This window comes from Chiloscyllium plagiosum, chromosome 13 (genome assembly GCF_004010195.1).
Source record: "Chiloscyllium plagiosum isolate BGI_BamShark_2017 chromosome 13, ASM401019v2, whole genome shotgun sequence".
In the NCBI taxonomy this organism is placed as follows: domain Eukaryota; kingdom Metazoa; phylum Chordata; class Chondrichthyes; order Orectolobiformes; family Hemiscylliidae; genus Chiloscyllium; species Chiloscyllium plagiosum.
The window spans coordinates 38,423,771-38,444,044 of NC_057722.1; the positions used below are offsets into that span (position 1 = coordinate 38,423,771).

Below are 20,274 nucleotides of genomic sequence, written 5' to 3' on the forward strand. Positions count from 1 at the left end.
AACGAGAATCCAGAGAAAGTATATTCCTGTCAGGGTGAAAGGGAAGGCTGGTAGGTAAAGGGAATGCTGGATGACTAAAGAAATTGAGGGTTTGGTTAAGAAAAAGAAGGAAGCATATGTCAGGTATAGACAGGATAGATCGAGTGAATCCTTAGAAGAGTATAAAGGCAGTAGGAGTATACTGTAGGAGTAGGAGTAATCAGGAGGTCAAAACGGGGACAATAGATAGCTTTGGCAAATAGAATTAAGGAGAATCCAAAGGGGTTTTACAAATATATTAAGGATAAAAGGGTAACTGGGGAGAGAATATGGCCCCTCAAAGATCAGCAAGGAGGCCTTTGTGTGGAGCCGCAGAAAATGGGGGAGATACCAAATGAGTATTTTGCATCATTATTTACTGTGGAAAAGGATATGGAAAATATAGTCTGTAGGGAAATAGATGGTGACATCTTGCAAAATGTCCAGATTACAGAGGAGGAAGTGCTGGATGTCTTGAAAAGGTTAAAGGTGGATAAATCCCCAGGACCTGATCAGATGTACCCGAGAACGCTGTGGGAAGCTAGAGAAGTGATTGCTGGGCCTCTTGCTGAGATATTTGTATCATCGATAGTCATACGTGAGGTGCCAGAAGACTGGAGGTTGGCAAACTTGGTCCTACTGTTTAAGAAAGGCAGTAAAGACAAGGCAGGGAACTATAGTCCGGTGAGCCTGACGTCGATGGTGGGCAAGTTGTTGGAGGGAATCCTGAGGGACAGGACGTACATGTATTTGGAAAGGCAAGGACTGATTCAGGATAGTCAACATGGCTTTGTGCATGGGAAATCATGTCTCACAAACTTGATTGTTACTTCTTCAAAAAACTCAAAGAAGATTGATGAGGGCAGAGCATTAGATGTGATCTATATGGACTTCAGTAAGGTGTTTGACAAGGTTCCCCATGGGAGACTGATTAGCAAGTTAAGATCTCATGGAATGCAGGGAGAACTAGCCATTTGGATACAGAACTGGCTCAAAGATCGAAGACAGAGGGTGGTGGTGGAGGGTTGTTTTTCAGACTGGAGGCCAGTGACCAGTGGAGTGCCACAAGGATCGGTGCTGGGCCCTCTACTTTTTGTCATTTACATAAATGATTTGGATGCGAGCATAAGAGGTACAGTTAGTAAGTTTGCAGATGACACCAAAATTGGAGGTGTAGTGGACAGCGAAGATGGTTATCTCAGCTTACAACAGGATCTGGACCAGATGGGCCAATGAGCTGAGAAGTGGCAGATGGAGTTTAATTCAGATGAATGCGAGGTGCTGCATTTTGGGAAAGCAAATCTTAGTAGGACTTTTACACTTAATGGTAAGGTCCTAGGGAGTGTTGCTGAACAAAGGAACATATGCAGGTTCATAGCTCCTTGAAAATGGAGTCGCAGGTAGATAGGATAGAGAAGAAGGCGTTTGGTATGCTTTCCTTTATTGGTCAGAGTATTGAGTACAGGCATTGGGAGGTCATGTTGTGGCTGTACAGGACATTGGTAAGGCCACTGTTGGAATATTGCGTGCAATTCTGGTCTCCTTCCTATCGGAAAGATGTTGTGAAACTTGAAAGGGTTCAGAAAAGATTTACAAGGATGTTGCCAGGGTTGGAGGATCTGAGCTACAGGGAGAGGCTGAATAGGCTGGGGCTGTTTTCCCTGGAGCGTTGGAGGCTGAGGAGTGACCTTATAAAGGCTTACAAAATTGTGAGGGGCATGGATAGGATAAATAGACCAAGTCTTTTCCCTGGGGTGGGGGAGTCCAGAACTAGAGGGCATAGGTTTAGGGTGAGAGGGGAAAGATATAAAAGGGACCTAAGGGGGGCAACCTTTTCACGCAGAGGGTGGTACGTGTATGGAATGAGCTGCCAGAGGAAGTGGTGGAGGCTAGTACAATTACAATATTTAAAAGGCATCTGGATGGGTATATGAATAGGAAGGGTTTGGAGGGATATGGGCTGGGTGCTGGCAAGTGGAACTAGATTGGGTTGGGATATCTGGTCAGCATGGACTAGTTAGACTGAAGGGTCTGTTTCCGTGCTATACATCTGTATGACACTATGACCAGTAATGACAATGGCGATAGCAGCCCAGTCAATCCTGTTCCAGAATGTGCTCCACCCAAAGCCAAGCTGTTCTCATAGAGCTGCAATATTGACTTCTACTCAATAACATGGAAAATTGCCCAGGTATATCCTGTACACAAAAAGCAGGACAGGTCCAACCCAGCTAGTTACTGCCCCCACAGTCTACAGTCTAGACTTAGTAAAATGATTGAAAGGTGTCACAAACAATGCTGTCGAGCAGAGTTTCATTTACAATAACCTGATCGTTGATGCTCAGTATGCATTCCATCACGGCCACTCAGCCACTAACCTCGTTATAGCCTTAGCTCAAACATCAACTAAATAGTTGAATTCCAGACAGCCAATGCCCTTGACATCAAGGTTGCATTTGTCTGAGGGAGGCATCGAGTTTCTGTAGCAAAACTGGAGTCATTGGGAATCAAGGGGCAAACTCTCCAGTGATTAATATTATTTTGAGCATAAGCAAAGATGCTTTTGTTTGCTGGAGGTCAGTCATTTCAAACCCAGGACATTTTTGCATGAGTTCCTCAGGGGAGTGGTCAAGGCCCAACCTTCTCCAGCTTCATCAATGACTTTCCCTTTCATCCGCTCTAATGCTGTTGCATATATTCACTTCTATCCCTTGGATTTCCCCTCCACCCCAAGACGTATCCCCATTTCAACAGTGGTCTCTGGTTTCTTCCTGATTCCCAGCCTTGACTCCTGCAGACCTCTTGATAGTGATCTGCCACCCTTTGCCCTGAAAGGCCTCTTTTTTTACCCTCCTCAATTTCCAGTACACTGACCCAGAAATCCCTTCTGTCTAAAGTTAGTGATCACATATTTTGAAACTGTGACCGCGAGGATTGAATCTTATGTTTTTTTTATATCTTAGAGGAAATAGAAATTGATTTCCAAGTGAAGTAACTTGTCAACCCACTTTGGAAAGCTTGTTTTGTGACTCAATTGAACTTGGCTGTCAAAACACTGATTTGATCATCATCAGGTTTTGATTCTAACTTTTGCAGAATTTCAGTGACTCTCTGATTCTTAACTACGTTGTATCCAAGTTCCTTTAATGGATAATCAATTATTAGTAAAGTTCCTAACCAGGCATTTGTTTAATAAATGCTTATCACTAGCAAATTACTTTTAGAATTTGTTCAGAGAGTCATAGAGATGTACAGCACGGGAACAGACCCTTCGGTCCAACTTGTCCATGCTGATCAGATATCCTAAAATAATCTAGTACAATTTGCCAGCATTTGGCGTATTCCACTGAACCCATCCTATTCGTAGACCCATCCAGATGCCTTTTAAATGTTGTAATTGTACGATCCTCCACCACTTCCTCTGGCAGTTCATTTCACATACACACCACCGTGAAAACGTTGCCCCTTCGGTCCATCTTTCCCCTCTCACTTTAAACCTGTGCCCTCTAGTTTTGGACTCCCCCACCCCAGGGAAAAGACCTTGGTTTTTTGCCCTATCCATGCCCCTCATGATTTTATAAACCTCTATAAGGTCACCTCTCACCCTCTGACAATCCAGGGAAAACAGCCTCAGCCTATTCAACCTCTCTCCATAGCTCAATCCCTCTAACCCTGGCAACATCCTTGTAAATCTTTTCTGAACCCTTTCAAGTTTCACAACATCCTTTCTATGGAATCAAACACTATTTATTTCTTCATAGCTTGTGTTGGCTAGGTCTTCTTTCCACAACTAATTTATTATAGTAATATTAATTAATTAATACAGATTTTAGGATATTCAGACAAGGTATGAACATTTCTTTGTTAATCTCTTGTTTACATTAGTCTATGTGGAATGAATGATAATTCAGCAAAGCAAATTATGCAACAAAAGACATTTGTCACTCAAGATTCCTTGTGACCAGTTCATTGCAACATTTCAAAAAATGTAAAATTAAAATGATGCTTTACAAATCATTTGTTACACCACTTGTATAGCTATTTTTCATAATCAGTACAGTAGATGACATGAAGAGTTGGATCACTTAAATTGGTCAAGTGTAATGGGTTATAATATTTCTTTTATACTGTTTTATATTTGCACTGCTTTAATTGTAAAGGTGAAGGTTTCAATAGACTAAGAGCTTAAATGGATTCTTCCCTAGCTATACCCTGGTAGAAAATATTTGAGTGATCAGATCGTACTGTCTTCACTTTAATCTTGTTTTTCTTTTTATTTCAAGGTGCTATTGATTTATCTTTTTGTTGATTTGCTGCAACGATGCCGTTTGGTCCAGGTTGAGGCTGCAAAGGTAAGCCATTTGGACTTAATTTTGGTATAAATACTAGAAGGAGCACAGGAATAAAATACGTGCGAGTATAATGTATTATTTTGCTCCTATTTACCTTTGCAGCAAATTAGTTGTTGAATATGAAATGTTTACACATTTGCCATTTTGATTAAGTTGCTCTTTTTATTTTCTTGGCATTATTTCTTAGGGCATTTTTATAGATTTAAGGCCTATATTGACTTGCAGTTGAGATTTAACTTGTTCATACACTTGAACTGAATTAAATTTTGTATAAATTAATATTTTGATTTTTGTTTATCTTCAATATTTCACATTTGCTTTTCTGAAGGTGTTAAGTTGAAGTATGCTTATGTATTTACTTTCATAGCATTACTTGCCAAATTCTTTCAATAGCACATTTGCTGCTAATAAATAGGACCAATTTTGCAACTACTAAGTAAGTGAGGACTACGTTTTATAGCTTACTGATGCATTGAGGAATTTAATATGCAAATATAGTTGAATACTGACCACAGGATTCTCAGAGAAAAAGACTTGATTGCAAGTTATTGTATATGGTTGACTGAATCAGGCAGATGCAGAAGAGAGAGAGAGAAGCAGCCTATTGCCATGGAAACAATAGCTGAGCCATTATACACAGCAGGGAGGTGAATATTTTATTGTAAAATTCACAATGCTATCTTTGATATAGAATGACTGAAAATCAGTGTTGATGACATGGTGATTTTATCTGCAATACTTTAAGTGCTATATTCATGGAAATTTCAGGTTTATAAACTATTCTTATGATAATAATTCTCCTTTAGAATGCATAAGTAACAATATTGAATTCAAAAATGATTTAACTTTCGCTGATGTGTCGTATTTTATCTTCATCTAATTTTCCTTTGTAGACTGATGACCATTTCAAATAAAAGGTGAAAGGATAAATCTAGGAGACACATTTCAACATCACTCAAATCACTTAACAGCCTTCTCCTTCAGGAAGGCTTTAGTATGGTTGCAGGCAGTTCTTTCACTACAGCAATAGGACTTCCTCAGATTCTTGCTTTTGGCATCTTAGTGTAATATTGTCAAGTTCCTTTTATTTAAAATTAAATTAAAACAGTAAGCTGCTTCAAATCCAGCCAAGTATATCCGAAATAAATTAACTTAATTCAATCCAGTGAAAAGAGTGATTTCAAGCAGATTGCCAATCAATCTATTAAAATGTGTTTTTGGAATATGTGTTACCAGGAAAGCCAGTATTTGTTGCCCATCGCTAATTTCCCATGACAAGATGGTGGCAAATTACCTTGAACCACTGTAGTCTATCAGTGTGGGTACAATCACAATGCTGTTCAGAAGAGAGTTCCAGGATTTTGATACTTCAACAGTGAAGAGTCAGAAATTTATTTCAAGTCAGGGTATTCTTAGAGGAAACCCTGTAGGTGATGGTGTTTCCATGGCTTGGTGGCCAGTCTATATCTTGGTGATAAAAATCAGGGGTTTACAAAATAACTTGGTGAGCCATTGCAGTACTTCAATGCTGCCACGGTGTAGATGCTTTGATCAGAGAAATTCTTTCTCGACTGACTGCATAGATTTCTGTGTTTCAATATGTTAGGATGAAGTAGAATATTTTAGCCAAGGAATTCAGGTCACTGAAAACTGACAGAAAATAATGTTGCATTTAACATGCCACACATTGATGTGAGAGACCAGTGAAAAACTGGACTGCATGCCTCATTTAACTACAATTGACAAGCTGCCAGCATTACTTAGAGATGGAGTGGGTGAGAAATTGTGCATCAGTGTACATCAAATAAAGGTACAAATCTCAGGTACTGTCAACTGCATTCAGTTGAACATTGGAAGTAGCAAGCTGACTTGCTGAAGAAAGGACCATTGACTTTCTAACATTGCCTGGAGGTCCACGTTAACTCTGGTTTGTAAAGGCTTTGTCTTGAGGAATAAGCTAGGTAATGGCTCAATTTGTTCAGTTGAAACCATAGCAATGTGGTGCCCATGTTTTATCTGTCAGTAAAGAATAAGGTGCAGTGAATTCAAATATGTAGCTTCCAGTACGCAGAATGGTGCCATATTGCAAACCCAAGTGACAGTGTTAAATAGGTTGTCAGCTGAACTCTTGGCACAGTCAGCATTATTTAGCAGATGCTATCCAATCAGAGGTTCCCATTACAGTCAGATACTCTGTTTAGAGTTTTGCATGCATGGGCTGTATGGGCATGTCAGTATCTGGTCCACTGCCAAGAGTCAAAAAGACATGCTTTTGCATAAGATTTGCCTGTCTTTGAGTTGAACCATGTACATATTTAGCATTGCACTGGCTCTCAAATTCATATTTCGCATTACTCATTTGTGTGACATGCAGGATGACCTTTCGGGTTGACAGCATCATCCTGTGAGTGGAAAACCTGACCTGTTGTCCACCTTAAACCTACTTTCACCAGCAATATAAAAGAACAGCAGAAGCAGGAAGAGGCAGTTCAGTCCCCCAAGCTTGACCTGCCATTTCATACAGCACCCTGGGATAGTGAATTCTACACATTCATGACTCTTTAAAAGCAGTAATTTCTTCTCACTTCTGTTTTAAATCTGCTACCACTTATCCTAAAACTATCACTTCTCATTCTAGTCTGCCCAGGTAAGGGAAAGTCATTTCTACATCTATTTTGTCAATTCCCTTTCACATCTTATGTATCTCAATTAGATCTCTTCTCACTTTCTTCCAAATTCCAGACTATAGGTTTATACTGCTCAATCTATCTTCATAAAAGAAGACCCTTATCTCTGAAATTTATCTCTGAACTACCTACAATACAACCATATCAATCCTCAAGTAAGGAGACTGAAATGTACACAATTTTCCTGATGCAGTCTCAGTAATGTCTCGTGCATTATACTTTTCTACTTTATTCCTTTAGCAGTGCATTAGACGGCACGGTGGCTCAGTGGTTGGCAGTACTGCCTCACAGTGCCAGAGACCCAGCCTCGGGTGACTGTCTGTGTGGGTTTTCACTGGGGCTCTGGATTCCTCCCACAATCCAAAGATGTGCAGGTCAGGTGAATTGGCCATGCTAAATTGTCCAGTGTTCTGGACAATGTGAAGGTTACGTGCATAAGTCAGGGGTACATGTAGAGTAATAGGGTAGGGGAAATGGGTCTGGGTTGGTTACTGTTCGGAGGGTTGGAGTGCAATTGTTGGACCGAATGGCCTGTTTCCACACTGTAAGGAATCTATGATCTTGAAAATCTAGCTTCAGATGTTTCTCAAAAGCTACTCTGTCATGGGCGACCTTAAGAACTGATAGTTTAGTCTCTTCCATTGAGGCTGCATTACACTGGATCTTCACAGCTACACTTCAGTACCTACTCAGAGGCACAATTTGAGATCTTTCACAGCTAGCTTCACTATACTGCCATTGGCCCTGGGTTTCTCTGGGCTCCAATATTTCTCACTTGTACAAAGCAAATATTGCAATGGGGCTTCCTTCACCCCCTCTCAGCTGCAGTGAATTATCAGTGGATCCTTGGGGTTCTATTAAATCCTAACCCTTTCCAACAGAGCCAATAACCTTTCACCAGCTTTCCAGCTCAGATTCTGTCCTGAGGCCACAAGGGCATCCTATTACCTGGAGTCTCTTCAAAGCTTTCAGCTTTAACTGCATCCAGTCAATAAGGAGTCACCTTCTTTGATTCCCTCTCATTGATTAAAAATGATTCTGACCCTTGAATTGCTGTTCACAAACACTTGGAGAGTTTTGATCAGTTATCCAGATTAGTTCAAATGATCCCTGCCACTGTTATGACATGAGACCAAATATGACAAGCATTGAATCAAATGTCCTTAAATGGTACTGTCTTGATTGGCAACCAGCCACACAATATAAATAGATACAAAAAAAAAGACCCTTCCATATATATTTTGTATGCTCCTTAGGATTTCCATGCTGAACATGTTTGTATTACTGAACATTTATAGATTTGCATTTGATTGCAGTGAAATGTTATTCCCAATATATGACGTTGAAGACTGTTTCCAAAAAGAAAAGGTGCAGTTTAAACGGCTTTTTTTATGGATGGTTTGTATTACATCATAAGTTCTAGCCAGATTTTGTGAACATCTTTATTGTTTCCTAGCATTCAATGGTAGAAAGAATTATAATGCAAGATGTCGGTGGTCAAGATTACCTTCCAAATTCCATTGAAGAGGAGGAAGAAACTGAGGATGCAGGTAAAGAATCTTATTTATAGGTTATGTTGTTTCATAGGAATATTTTGCTTCGGAGTTGCAGAACGCATTTTAGTTGCTTTCTCCATGTTCTCCTATAAAATCTAATTCATTGTTCTAGTACAATCTTCACCTGTTATGATTTTCCTACAAATGGGATATGGTGTTGCTCTGCTTTGATTTGCAGTACTTTTAGTCTTTAAAGCCACTGCCACAAATATTTCACCAAATCCAGCAAGGCCTGATACAATTAGATAGACAAGTGACTCAAGGGTTTGAGGGTGCCTTAAGGAAATTGCACAGCCAATTATGCTCTGACTGAATGGTTGGAGCAGATTCGAATGACTATTAGGAACTATGTTTCTATCATGCCTGACTGTCTCTTAACTATGGCCTAAGGCATATATGATTGGATGGAATCTTATAGGGGTCCAAGTGATGTAGGCTGTGGCATGATTTGTAGCGAAATTGGATGAAAACTCCAGTGGGGTCTATCTCGGCAGAGAAGCATCTCACTCTATACTTAATGCTTTTCACAGGCAATATGTTGAGTTTCTAATAAAGGGGGAATTATTTCTCATTAAATGCCTTGTTGACAGCCTGACCCACCTTATCAATAATCAGCTCTCTCTCCTGCCAAACTCACCAAACAAGCTGCATATCAACAAAACCTGACATGTAAACCAAAGCGGAAACCTCGTGGATTCAGCTGACCGGTTGCTCTAAGGATCTCCAAGTTGTGTTTGATCAAACTGCTGCCCAGACATGATCCACCCACACTTTCCACATGCACACCTCACCAACAGACATTGGCATGAAGCATCTGCCTGCTCCTCACATCCATCATGGCACTTCTCTGATAAACTGTCAGGACACTCTAGAAACATAGAGTGCACCAGCAACCAGCATTGAAAGGCTGTGTCAGGGACACATCGTGTATGTAGGCAGGCACCCAGCTTGTGGATTGGATCAGGCTACATCTCAGGGCTGCTCGCTTGCTTACCTCATCCTTGGTTTGCTGTGCCAGTAGCGTTGCTAAACAACCAGACAGCTTACCTTGCTGGTTATCAGTCTGCAGTCAAGGGAGCAGATATTTTATGGTATGGCAGTGTCCCTACATCAGTTTCAAACCTGCCACATGTGGTGCAAGCACAGCACGTGCAGCAGCAAACAGCTATGTCTGAACATCTTAGAGGAGTAACCTTCACTGAGGCCCACAGAGTTAATTGTCAGTCAGGAGGGTCCCAACACAGTCAGGCAAAGGCTGCCTCCTGGTCAGGCAGCCACTCAGAGTGATCTCAGTCAGGGAGTCTGTGTCACTGCAGATAATGGAGTGGGTCACAGCCAGTCGACAGATAGGGCTTACACGGACTGGGAGACATACAGCTATCAGTCAGGGCTCTGAGTATTTCTGGTCCAGGGCTGTCTGGTTATGTCAATCAATGGGGTGGGCCATGGTCAGCCCATCAGCTCCATCCCCATCAGAAATGAAAGGTAAAGCAGTGTCTGTGTCTGTGACTACACTGAGAGATGAATACTGGATGTAAGGCTATACCAATAATATTTATACAAAAGTACAAAATCAAGTGGGGAGGTGATGGCCTTGTGGTATTATTGCTGGACTGTTAATCCAGAGACCCAGATAACATTCTGGGGACCCAGGTTCAAATCCCGCCATGGCAGGTGGTGGAATTTGAATTCAACAAATATCTGGAGTTAAGGATCTGATGGCGTCATATTCTCTAATGCACAGATCACCAAATTTCACAACCAAACCTCCAGCTGTCTCCATTCTGACCCATCCCTCTGCTCCTAAAACTCTATTAGAGTGGTGCTGGAAAAGCACAGCAGGTCAGACAGCATTCAAGGAGCACGAAAATCGATGTTTCAGGCAAAAGCCCTTCATTAGGAATGCATTCTAATCTTGACTCTAATCTCCGGCATCTGCAGTACCAACTTTCTCCTAAAACTCTATACCATTTTTTTAATCCCCGGACTGAACAATTCCAGTATTCACCTTCCATAAACTTGTATTCATCCAGAACTCTGCTGCAGGATCCATCATATCTCCACCCTGAATTATCCATTGCCCTTATGCTCATGACTTGTAATGTTTCGAGTCCATCAACATCTTGATTTTGAAATTCTTATCCATCTGTTCATATCCCTTCAGTCTTCCTTTCTCTGAAATCTTCTGAGATTTCATAAACACACAATTCTGATCTGTTGTAATTTCTCCTGTTTCTATGTCAGGTGGCACAGTGGCTCAGTGGCTAGCACTGCTTCTTCACAGAGCCAGGGATCTGGGTTCGATTACAGCCTCGAGCATCTGTTTGTGTGGAGTTTGCACATTCTCCCTATATGTGCGTAGGTTTCTTCCCACATCCAATGCAGGTGAAGTGGATCGGCCACATTGAATTGCCTGTAGTGTGCTGGCTAAGTGGATTGGCTGTGGAAAATACAGGGTTACAGGGATAGGATAAGAGTGTGGGTCTGGTTGGGATGCTCTTTGAGGGGTTGGTACGGACTTGATGGGCCGAATGGCCTGCTTTCCCACTGTAAGGATTCTATGGTTCTGTGTCAAACCATCTGAATTCCACCCCCGCCCCCATGTTAGGTGTTATGTAAAACCAACTTCTTTGATGAAGCCTTTTATCCTCTGCAAACCATGTCTCCTTCAGCCCAATATAATGTTCTTGTGCAGCACCTTAGAATGTTTCACTATATTAACAACGTTATATAAATTTGGATTGTTGTTAAATTATTAGTAACAGGTAAATGATAGTAGGTACAGCTGTGATTGTTTTTCTTCAGTGCATTTAATCTGATAACAGAAGTGAAAGAGAAAAGGGACCAACACTTCTGTAATTTCATGACTGTCTAGGGATAGTCTGCACTAAGAATTAATTTACAATGAATATGTACACGATAAATTCCTGCTTTATTAGATTCTTGGTGTATACAAGCAGTTCCATTTTAAAGGCTTGTTTGTTACAGATTTTTGGCACGTGCACTGCCAATAAATTTGCATCCTTGGAAAAGTACAGGTAACTTTATAGTTATTGTGAAAAAAAAATTCTTTGTCAAATAAGTTTGTAATGCAATATCATAACCTGCATGGTTTTAAACCTCCTTGATGTTGTGAACTGTTGCATTTTGTAGAAGGGTAAAACTTGTTGACTAGATTTTTTTGTGTCAGTTCGATTTAATTTAAACTAAGATTCCTGTTTTAATGTCAGAGTTTTGACTCCTTATTGAAGCTATCAAAGTACTTATCAAATTACCTTCCTTACCTCACCTGTTTGTATGATATTGGATTGCTGCCATAGGTTTGAATATACATCTTTCTAAAGTTTTCTCCATTCTCCCTTTACTCCCCCTCCAAGCATATTCCCCTTAAGAAGATAAAAGACAAGGTAAGATCAGACCATATAGTCTGTTGAGGCTGTCCTGGCATTTCAAGTGATCTTGGCTCATCTTGGGCTTCAACTCCACTTTCCCACATGTCCCCATCTCCTTTGGTGTCTCAGGGAATCAAATGTTCATCTACCTCAGCCTTAAATATATTGTATGTTAGTGCAAAATCAACCTTCTGGCACAGGGAAGTCCAGAGAATTAGAGCAACTTGAGTGAAGAAATTTCACATCATCTAAATGATCGCCCCAGACCCTGAAACCTAACCCTTTTCTTCTAGATTCTTCTATCTGGAGCACCAGTGTCTCAGTATCTTATATGACAATTTCATTAGAAAACTTATTCACTTTGAAAAGAAAATTTGAATTTCACTTATCAATTAAAAATATCACGGAACAAAATTTCCCACTTTGAAGAACACCTTCTACTGACAAAACAGAAAGAACACACTTAGCACCACACCTCATAAAAATCAATACTTTAAATGATATTCAAAACAGAATATTCCTGATTTTTAGTTTCAGCCAAGAGCACTTTTCTACTGTAAAGTTTCACGAGTATAGCGACAGGGTTTGATGATTATGTAAGTAGGCTTCTGAGGTATGCATTGAAATCACTGTGACCTCAGTGGCTGTGTATAAGGTTCCAGAAAGATGTTGGACCTTGGACAGCTTACAGCCTCCTGCTCCATTGCCTTAACATCATGAACAGTAACTCTACACCAGTTGTTCCTAAGAAGTCTGGCCTGAGCTTATACTGATACTTGAAGAACCTACATGAGAACATGATCAAATATTGAGGCTATTCTATTCTTGTGGAACCAAACCAAGGTATGTCACAGATTCCAGTAATTCATTAGAATTCCTTGTTCAATTTTGCAAGGAAAAATGGGTTGAAAATATCAGTGCCACTTAGCAAGTTCTTCATAATTAGCCAAGATGTATGAACTGTTTGTGAAACAGTCAAAGATCCACTGTTTGAGGTAAACTGTACCTCAGTAACAAGTAAATTGGAACTCTTTTAGATTAGATTAGATTACTTTACAGTGTGGAAACAGGCCCTTCGGCCCAACAAATCCACACCGATCCGCCGAAGCGCAAACCACCCATACCCCTACATTTAACCCTTACCTAACTCTACGGGCAATTTAGCATGGCCAATTCACCTGACCTGCACATCTTTGGACTGTGGGAGGAAACCGGAGCACCCGGAGGAAACCCACGCAGACACGGGGAGAACGTGCAAACTCCACACAGTCAGTCGCCTGAGGCGGGAATTGAACCCGGGTCTCTGGCGCTGTGAGGCAACAGTGCTAACCATGTGCCACCGTGCCGCCCACGGGTGAAAACCCTTTCACCCGACTTTGGGTTGTGATAATACTAATGTTAGCTTTAGTACAGAAACCATGTTGAATCTTTGTCACAGGCTCATTTCCCTGACTGACTTTCTGAGTAACACTGTTAAATGTGAATTATTGCTGAATTATGTAATCACTTAGTGAATTTTCTGGCAAATTAGCAGACTATCACCCCTAGGATACCATTTTCACTTCTCAATTCCACTGTATTGAATGTTCTGGAAAACCTTATAAAAGAGAATGTACTTGTTAATGCTTCTACTGCTTTAAAGTTGAGTAAAACCAGTATCATAAATGAAATTTACTCATAGGAATTTGGATGAAAGTTAGATGAAATTAGTTATCATGTGAAGAAGCATGGATAGAAAAATAATTAGGTTCTAATTCAGTTTAAACATGAATGAGGGTATTCCTCATAAATGTAACTCAAGAATTGTTGGATCCATCAATTGTCCTCTCATCCTCAGAAATTGCAGAACACACTGGACTTAACAAGCAGCTTTAAATTGTCAGTATAATGAGGCACCATTTGAAACCAAACTGAAGCTTTGTTTGAGGTGCAGGTAGTGCAGAAGGTGGAAGAACTTAAGCAGCACTCAGTATGTAAAACACAAAATCTCTGCAAATACAGGAAAAACAGATTGCTTTTATGTTCAAGGAAATAAAGCCAGACTGAAGTTGATATGCTTTCATGGCAAACTATTTTGTTGTTTGTTTTCCTGCTCATGTTTTCCATTCTTCTTTTAAGAAATAAATTGGCTCGTGACTCCAGAAGCACTTTATGCAATGCAAAGAAAATGTCAAAACAAGATAATTTTGTGATAAATTGAGGTTATTGTTTGTCTGAATGCAAAATTCCAATGTTTATAAACCTACAAATATTGGTTTATGTATTTGAAAGAAGTCATGGAATATTTTAATTCAGCTGTGGTAACATCATGAACTTTTATTTTGCCCAAGCTTCAGGAACACTGTGTTTGGAGGTTCTAATCTGGATCTTGTCTTTTATTCATCACAAAATTCTGGAATGTTCAGTTTAACTTCAATTGAAAACTTTAAATTAATTATAGTAATAGATGGGGGTGAAGGAGTGATTGTGAAAAAAATCTTTTAGTTCTGTGCAAGTATAAATTTGATTCAGGGACAATATGTCTTCACAAATTCCACATATTGTGTTATATTTATCACAATCAATGCAGAAGAGTGATACTAAGTAATGGCAGTAATGTCTACTTTGGCACACCAGTTCATGACTTTTGGTTGATTGGACTCTTGTGTCTTCCTGTGTCCTGGTGGCTGAAGCCTATTGTCTTGCTGCATACCTAACTGCTAAAAGTTACTATGTATTAGCCCTTTCTCTTAACACAATCAGCAGTATCCCTGAGATCTGATTAGGTCATAAAAACATGATTTGCACATGATCAGACTTGGATTGGCTAGGCTGTATGAGACCAATTTCTAATTGGTTTCTTAAAGTGACAGTCATCTCACTGACATCTCTTCCTGTTATCTCCAAATTTGTTCTCTGTCAGTCACTTTGAAAGGGTGATATTATTTTTCACATGGTCTTTGTTTTCCAGAGAGATAAGAGTTATGTGCTTTCCATGTGTCCTCACTGGACATTCCATATGATTACTAAGAATCAAACCTTATCACTGTTTTGAAGAGACCTTATGAAAAAGCTAAAGAAGGATCTGTACAGACTAGGTTGTCTTTAAAAAAATATAGTTAGTTCATGGGATATAACATAAGATGACAATATACCATTGCAAGATACATTTATAATCTTCAAGTCATGAAACAACATATAAAACAATGTATGGAACTTAATTCCAATGGATATGTATGGGCCATTTACATACTTTAAAAGAAAGTGAGTGTTTCTTTTTGAGACATTTTAAGTTTGAAACTTTAGCTTATTTTATTTCACACAGTTTGCTTTGACAATTAAACTATGAAGTGACCACTTACTTGTCATGTAATCAAGCCATAAAATATAACAGTAAACCTATTTCTGCATTTATTCTACAGTAAAACGATACTTCATGATCCAGTTTCGACCTGAGGCAATATTGCACACCTCACATAACTACAGAATTGCAACTATAGCTGAAGCCAACATGATGTGATAATTGTGTCTTCCACTCACCACCAGGAAACAGAATGATAACCTTGCTTCATCACTAAACACAAACTATAAACTGATTGTTGAAAAATAAATTCAGTCCTGCTATCTATATGTCACCCCAGTGCAACATCATCTGAAAACACACTATTCATTTTTAGTGGAGGAAGTTTTTATAAAGGGTCACCGATCTGAAACATTAATTCTCATGCTGTCTGTGGATACTGCCTGACTTGCTGAGCATTTTGTTAGCTTTCATATTCAAGCTGATCAAGCTCTGCCTTACCAGTACTTCTATTGTTGACTCCAATTTGCCTCAGTCTTCACAGTGGAAGACTCCAGCAGTGTACCAGAACTTCAAGAGAGTCAGGGGACAGAGGTGAGTGTTGTGGCCATCACTAAGGAAAATGTGCTGGAGCAGTTGAAAGGTCCAAAGGTGGATAAATCACTTAGACTGTATGGACTATGTCCCAGACTTCTGAAGGAGATAGCTGAGAAGATTGTAGAGGCGTTGATGGTGATCTTTCAGAATCACTGGAGTAAGGGAGAATCAGAGGAAAATAGCTAACATAACACCTCTGTTTCAGAAGGGAGGGAAACAGGAGACATGAAATTATAGGCCGGTTAGCCTGGCCTTGGTTGTTTTGTGGAAAGTAAGAAGTTGCGTTCTTAATCTTCTGTCCATTAGGAGTTCACATGGAACTAAACCATTTTTAGGTGGAATTGAACAGTAGGTCAGAAGTGCAACAAACTGAAACAGAAATTGCTGGAGAAACTCAACAGCTCTGGCAGCATCGGTGGCGAGTCATAGAGCTGTACATCACGGAAACAGACCCTTCAGTCCAATGCATCCATGCCAACCAGATATCCTAACTCAATCTAGTCCCATTTGCCAGCACTTGGCACATATTCCCCTAAACCCTTCCTATTCATTTATTCATCCAGATGCCTTTTAAATATTGTAATTGTGCCAACCTCTGCCACTTCCTCTGGCAACTTATTCCACACATGCACCACCCTGAACAAGTTGCCCCATAGGTCCATTTTACATCTTGCCCCTCGCATCCTAAACCTATGCCCTCTAGTTTTGGACTCCCCTACTCTGGGAAAAGACATGTTCATTTACCCTATCCAGGCCCTTCATGATTTTATAAACCTCTATAAGGTCACCCCTCAGTCTCTGACGCGCCAGGGAGAACAGCCCCAGCCTTTTTGACCTCTCCCTATAGCTCAACTCCTCCAACACAGGCAACATCTTTGTAAATCTTTTCTGAATCCTTTTAAGTTTCACAACATCCTTCCGATAGGAAGGAGACCAGAATTACATGCAGTATTCCAAAAGTGGCCTAACCAATGACCTGTACAGCCACACCATGACCTCCCAACTCCTATATTCAGTGCTCTGACCAATAAAGGAAAGCATACCAAATGCTGCCTTCACTACCCTATCTACCTGCGAATCCACTTTCAAAGAACAATGAACTTGTACTCCAAGGTGTCTCTGTTCAGTAACTCTCACCATGTCCTTACCATTAAGTGTATCAGTCCTGCCCTGATTTGCCTTTCCAAAATGCAGCACATTTGCCTAAATTAAACTCTGATCAAGGTCCTGTTGTACTCTGAGGTAATCTTCTTGGCTGTCCTCTTCACCTCCAATTTTGGTGTCATCTGCAAATTTACTAACCATACCTCCCATTTTCATATCCAAATCATTAACATAAATGATGAAAAGCAGTAGACCCAGCACCGATCCTTGTGGCACACCACCGGTCACAGGCCTCCAGTGTTGACTGAAAATCAACCATCCACTACCACTCTCTGTCTTTTACCTTTGAGCCAGTTTTGTACCCAGATGGCTGTTCCCTGTAGTCTGTATGATATAACCTTGCTAACCAGGCTATCATAAGGAACCTTGTCAAACACCTGGCTGAAGTCCATATAGATCACATCCTCTACACTGCCCTTACCAATTCTCTTCTTCAAGAAACTCTGTCAAGTTGGTGAGACACAATTTCCCACACACAAAGCCATGTTGACTATCCCTAATCAGTGCTTTCCCTTATAAATCATAAAAATCCTGTCCCTCAGCATTTTCTCCAACAACTTTCCCACCATCGAGGTCAGGCTCACTAATCTGTAGTTCCCTGGCTTTTCCTTACCACCTTTAAATAGTGGCACCATGTTAGCCAACCTCCAGTCTTCAGGTACCTCACCTGGGACCCAGCAATCACTTCCCGAGCTTCCTACAGAGGTCGAGAATACACCTGATCAGGTCCCGGGGATTTATTCACCTTTATGCATTTTAAGACATCCAGCACCACCACCTTTGTAATAGGCATTGTTCAAATTTATTTATGAGAAAATAGAATTAACCCTTCTGAGTAAGGGTCACTGGGCCATAAACGTTTACACTGTTTTCTTGTCAAAGGCCTTCTGGCAATCCATATAGACCATGTCCACTGGCTGTCTGTTGTCTAACCTGCTCATTAATTCAAAGTGTTCTAGCAGATTTATCACGCATGACCTCCATTGGCAAAGCCATGCTGACTCACCCCTATTTTACTACGCACTTTCAAGTACTCCCCAATCTTATCCTTAACGATGAACTCTAAAATCTTACCAACAAGAGCAGCCATCTACAGATTCCTGTCTTTTGTCTCCATTTCTTCTTAATCAGATGTATTAAATGAATCAATTTCCAGTCCTCTGGGACCCTCTCTTTTTCTAGTCATGCCTGAAAGATCAACACCAATAGTTCTACAATCTCCTCAGCTATCTCCTTCAGAATATTGGGCTATAGTCCATCTAGTCTGGTGATTTATCCACCTTCAGACCTTTCAGCCATCCCAGTACTTTCTCTTCGGTGATGGTTATTGCTCTCACCTCTACCTCATACTCACTTGAAGTTCTGGTATGCTGCTGGTGTCTTCCACTGTGAAGACTGTTGCAAAGTACCTATTCAGTGTCTTTGCCACTTCTATGTTTCCCATTACTACTCCAGCCTCATTTTCCAGCAGTACAATGTCCACTCTTGCCTCACTCTTACCTTTTAGATATCTAAAAAACTACTTGCAATCTTCTTTTATATTTCTAGCTAGCTTACCCTCATATTTTGCCTTCTCCCCTCTATTCCTTTTCCTGTTGTACTTTCCTGGTTTTTGAAGGCATCCCAATCATTTGACTTCTCAGTAATCTTCTGAGCGCCTGCTTTTCCTTTTGCTGTTATGCTGTCACCAACTTCTCTTGTCAGCCATAGTTGTCTCATAGTTGTCTCATTGAGTAAACCCCAGAAACTCCTGCCATTGCTGCTACACTGTCTTCCCTGCTAGGCTCCCCTTCCATTTAACTCTGGTCAGCTTTTCCCTCATTTCATTGTAGTTACCTTGACACAATCATAATACCATTACATCTGATTCCAGCTTCTCCTCCTCAAACTGCAGTGTGAATGTTATACTGTTATGGTCACTGCCCCTTAGAGGCTCCTTCCCCCTTAGGCTCCCTATGACTCTATACTCAAGTCTGCCTAATTATACATCACCAAATGCAGAATTGCCTGTTCCCATGTGGGCTGTACCACAAACTGTTCCAAAAACCACCTTGTAGACATTCCATAAATTCTTTTTCTTGGAAATCACTACCAGCCTGAATTTCCAGTCCACCTTCATACTGAAGACCCCATGATTATTGTGATACTGGATCTCTTGCATGCCTTTTCCACTTCCTGATTTACTTTCTTCCCACGTCCTGACTGTTGCTAGGAGGCCGATACATTACTCACATCAGGGTGTGTTTCCGTTGTAATTGCTCAACTATATCCATACAGATTCTCAGCCATCCATCTCGATATTACTTCTCGTTCTCAAATTAGTTTCATTTCTTACTAACAATGCAACTTGACCTTCTGCCCACCTGCCTATCCTTTTGATATCCAGCACATATCCTTGGATATTTCGATCCCAGCCCTGATCCCTTACAGCAATGTCTCTGTGATATTCCTAAGATTGTATTTGCCAATTTCAATTTACAACAAGCTCATTTACCTTGTTTTGTATACTGTGTCTTTTCTTTCTGGGTTTCATGTAAGCATTATTCTCATGAGGAACATTTCCAGGTGTTAACAAATGTGCCACCTGCATTACTCATGCCAGGTAGCTTCAATTGATTGACACTGCATCTAAAAGCATCCACTCCATCCACCACCAGGGCTCAGCAGCAGTGCATACTATTTGCAAGATGCACTGCAGAAATTCACCAAAGATCCTCAGACCATCCACTAACACATAATCACTTCCATCTAGAAGGACAAGGGCAGCAGATACATGGGAACACCACCACCTTCGAATTCCCCTCTAAGCCAGTCACCGTCCTGACTTGGAAATGTATTGCTGTGCCTTCACTGTTGCTGGTGTAACAATGTGGAATTCCCTCCATATGGCATTGTGGGTCAGGCCACAGCAGGGGGACTGCAACAGTTCCAAATGCATCTCACCACCACCTTCTCAAGGGCAACTCGGGATGGGCAATAAGTGCTGGCCAACCACGTCACAAAAATGATTTTAAAAATTCAATGCCTATTAAATTATTGATGCTGGTGTGAACTTTAAACAAGGCCTTCCCATCTTCTTGGAAGTAAACATGTACAATGGATACATCTGAATGAATCTGACCTTCTGAACTCATATTTTACTGTTCCCGACAGTCAATTTTCTTTGCTTGTAATAAACCCAAAACATTTCTCTGCTTACTGTCCAAAAATTATAAGGGTCTCTAAATA

The 20,274-nt window shown here is 40.5% G+C and overlaps 1 protein-coding gene across 4 annotated transcripts in view; it reads left to right on the plus strand.

Moving 5' to 3' along the window:
• Positions 1-20,274, plus strand: part of si:ch211-51h4.2 — a 320,169-nt gene that overhangs the window by 45,328 nt on the left and 254,567 nt on the right. For all 4 annotated transcript variants that reach the window (XM_043702225.1, XM_043702228.1, XM_043702226.1 and 1 more), the window contains exons 4-5: positions 4,302-4,370; positions 8,514-8,607. In XM_043702225.1, the coding sequence (XP_043558160.1) occupies positions 4,302-4,370; positions 8,514-8,607 (163 nt within the window). The remainder of the gene's footprint in view (positions 1-4,301; positions 4,371-8,513; positions 8,608-20,274) is intronic.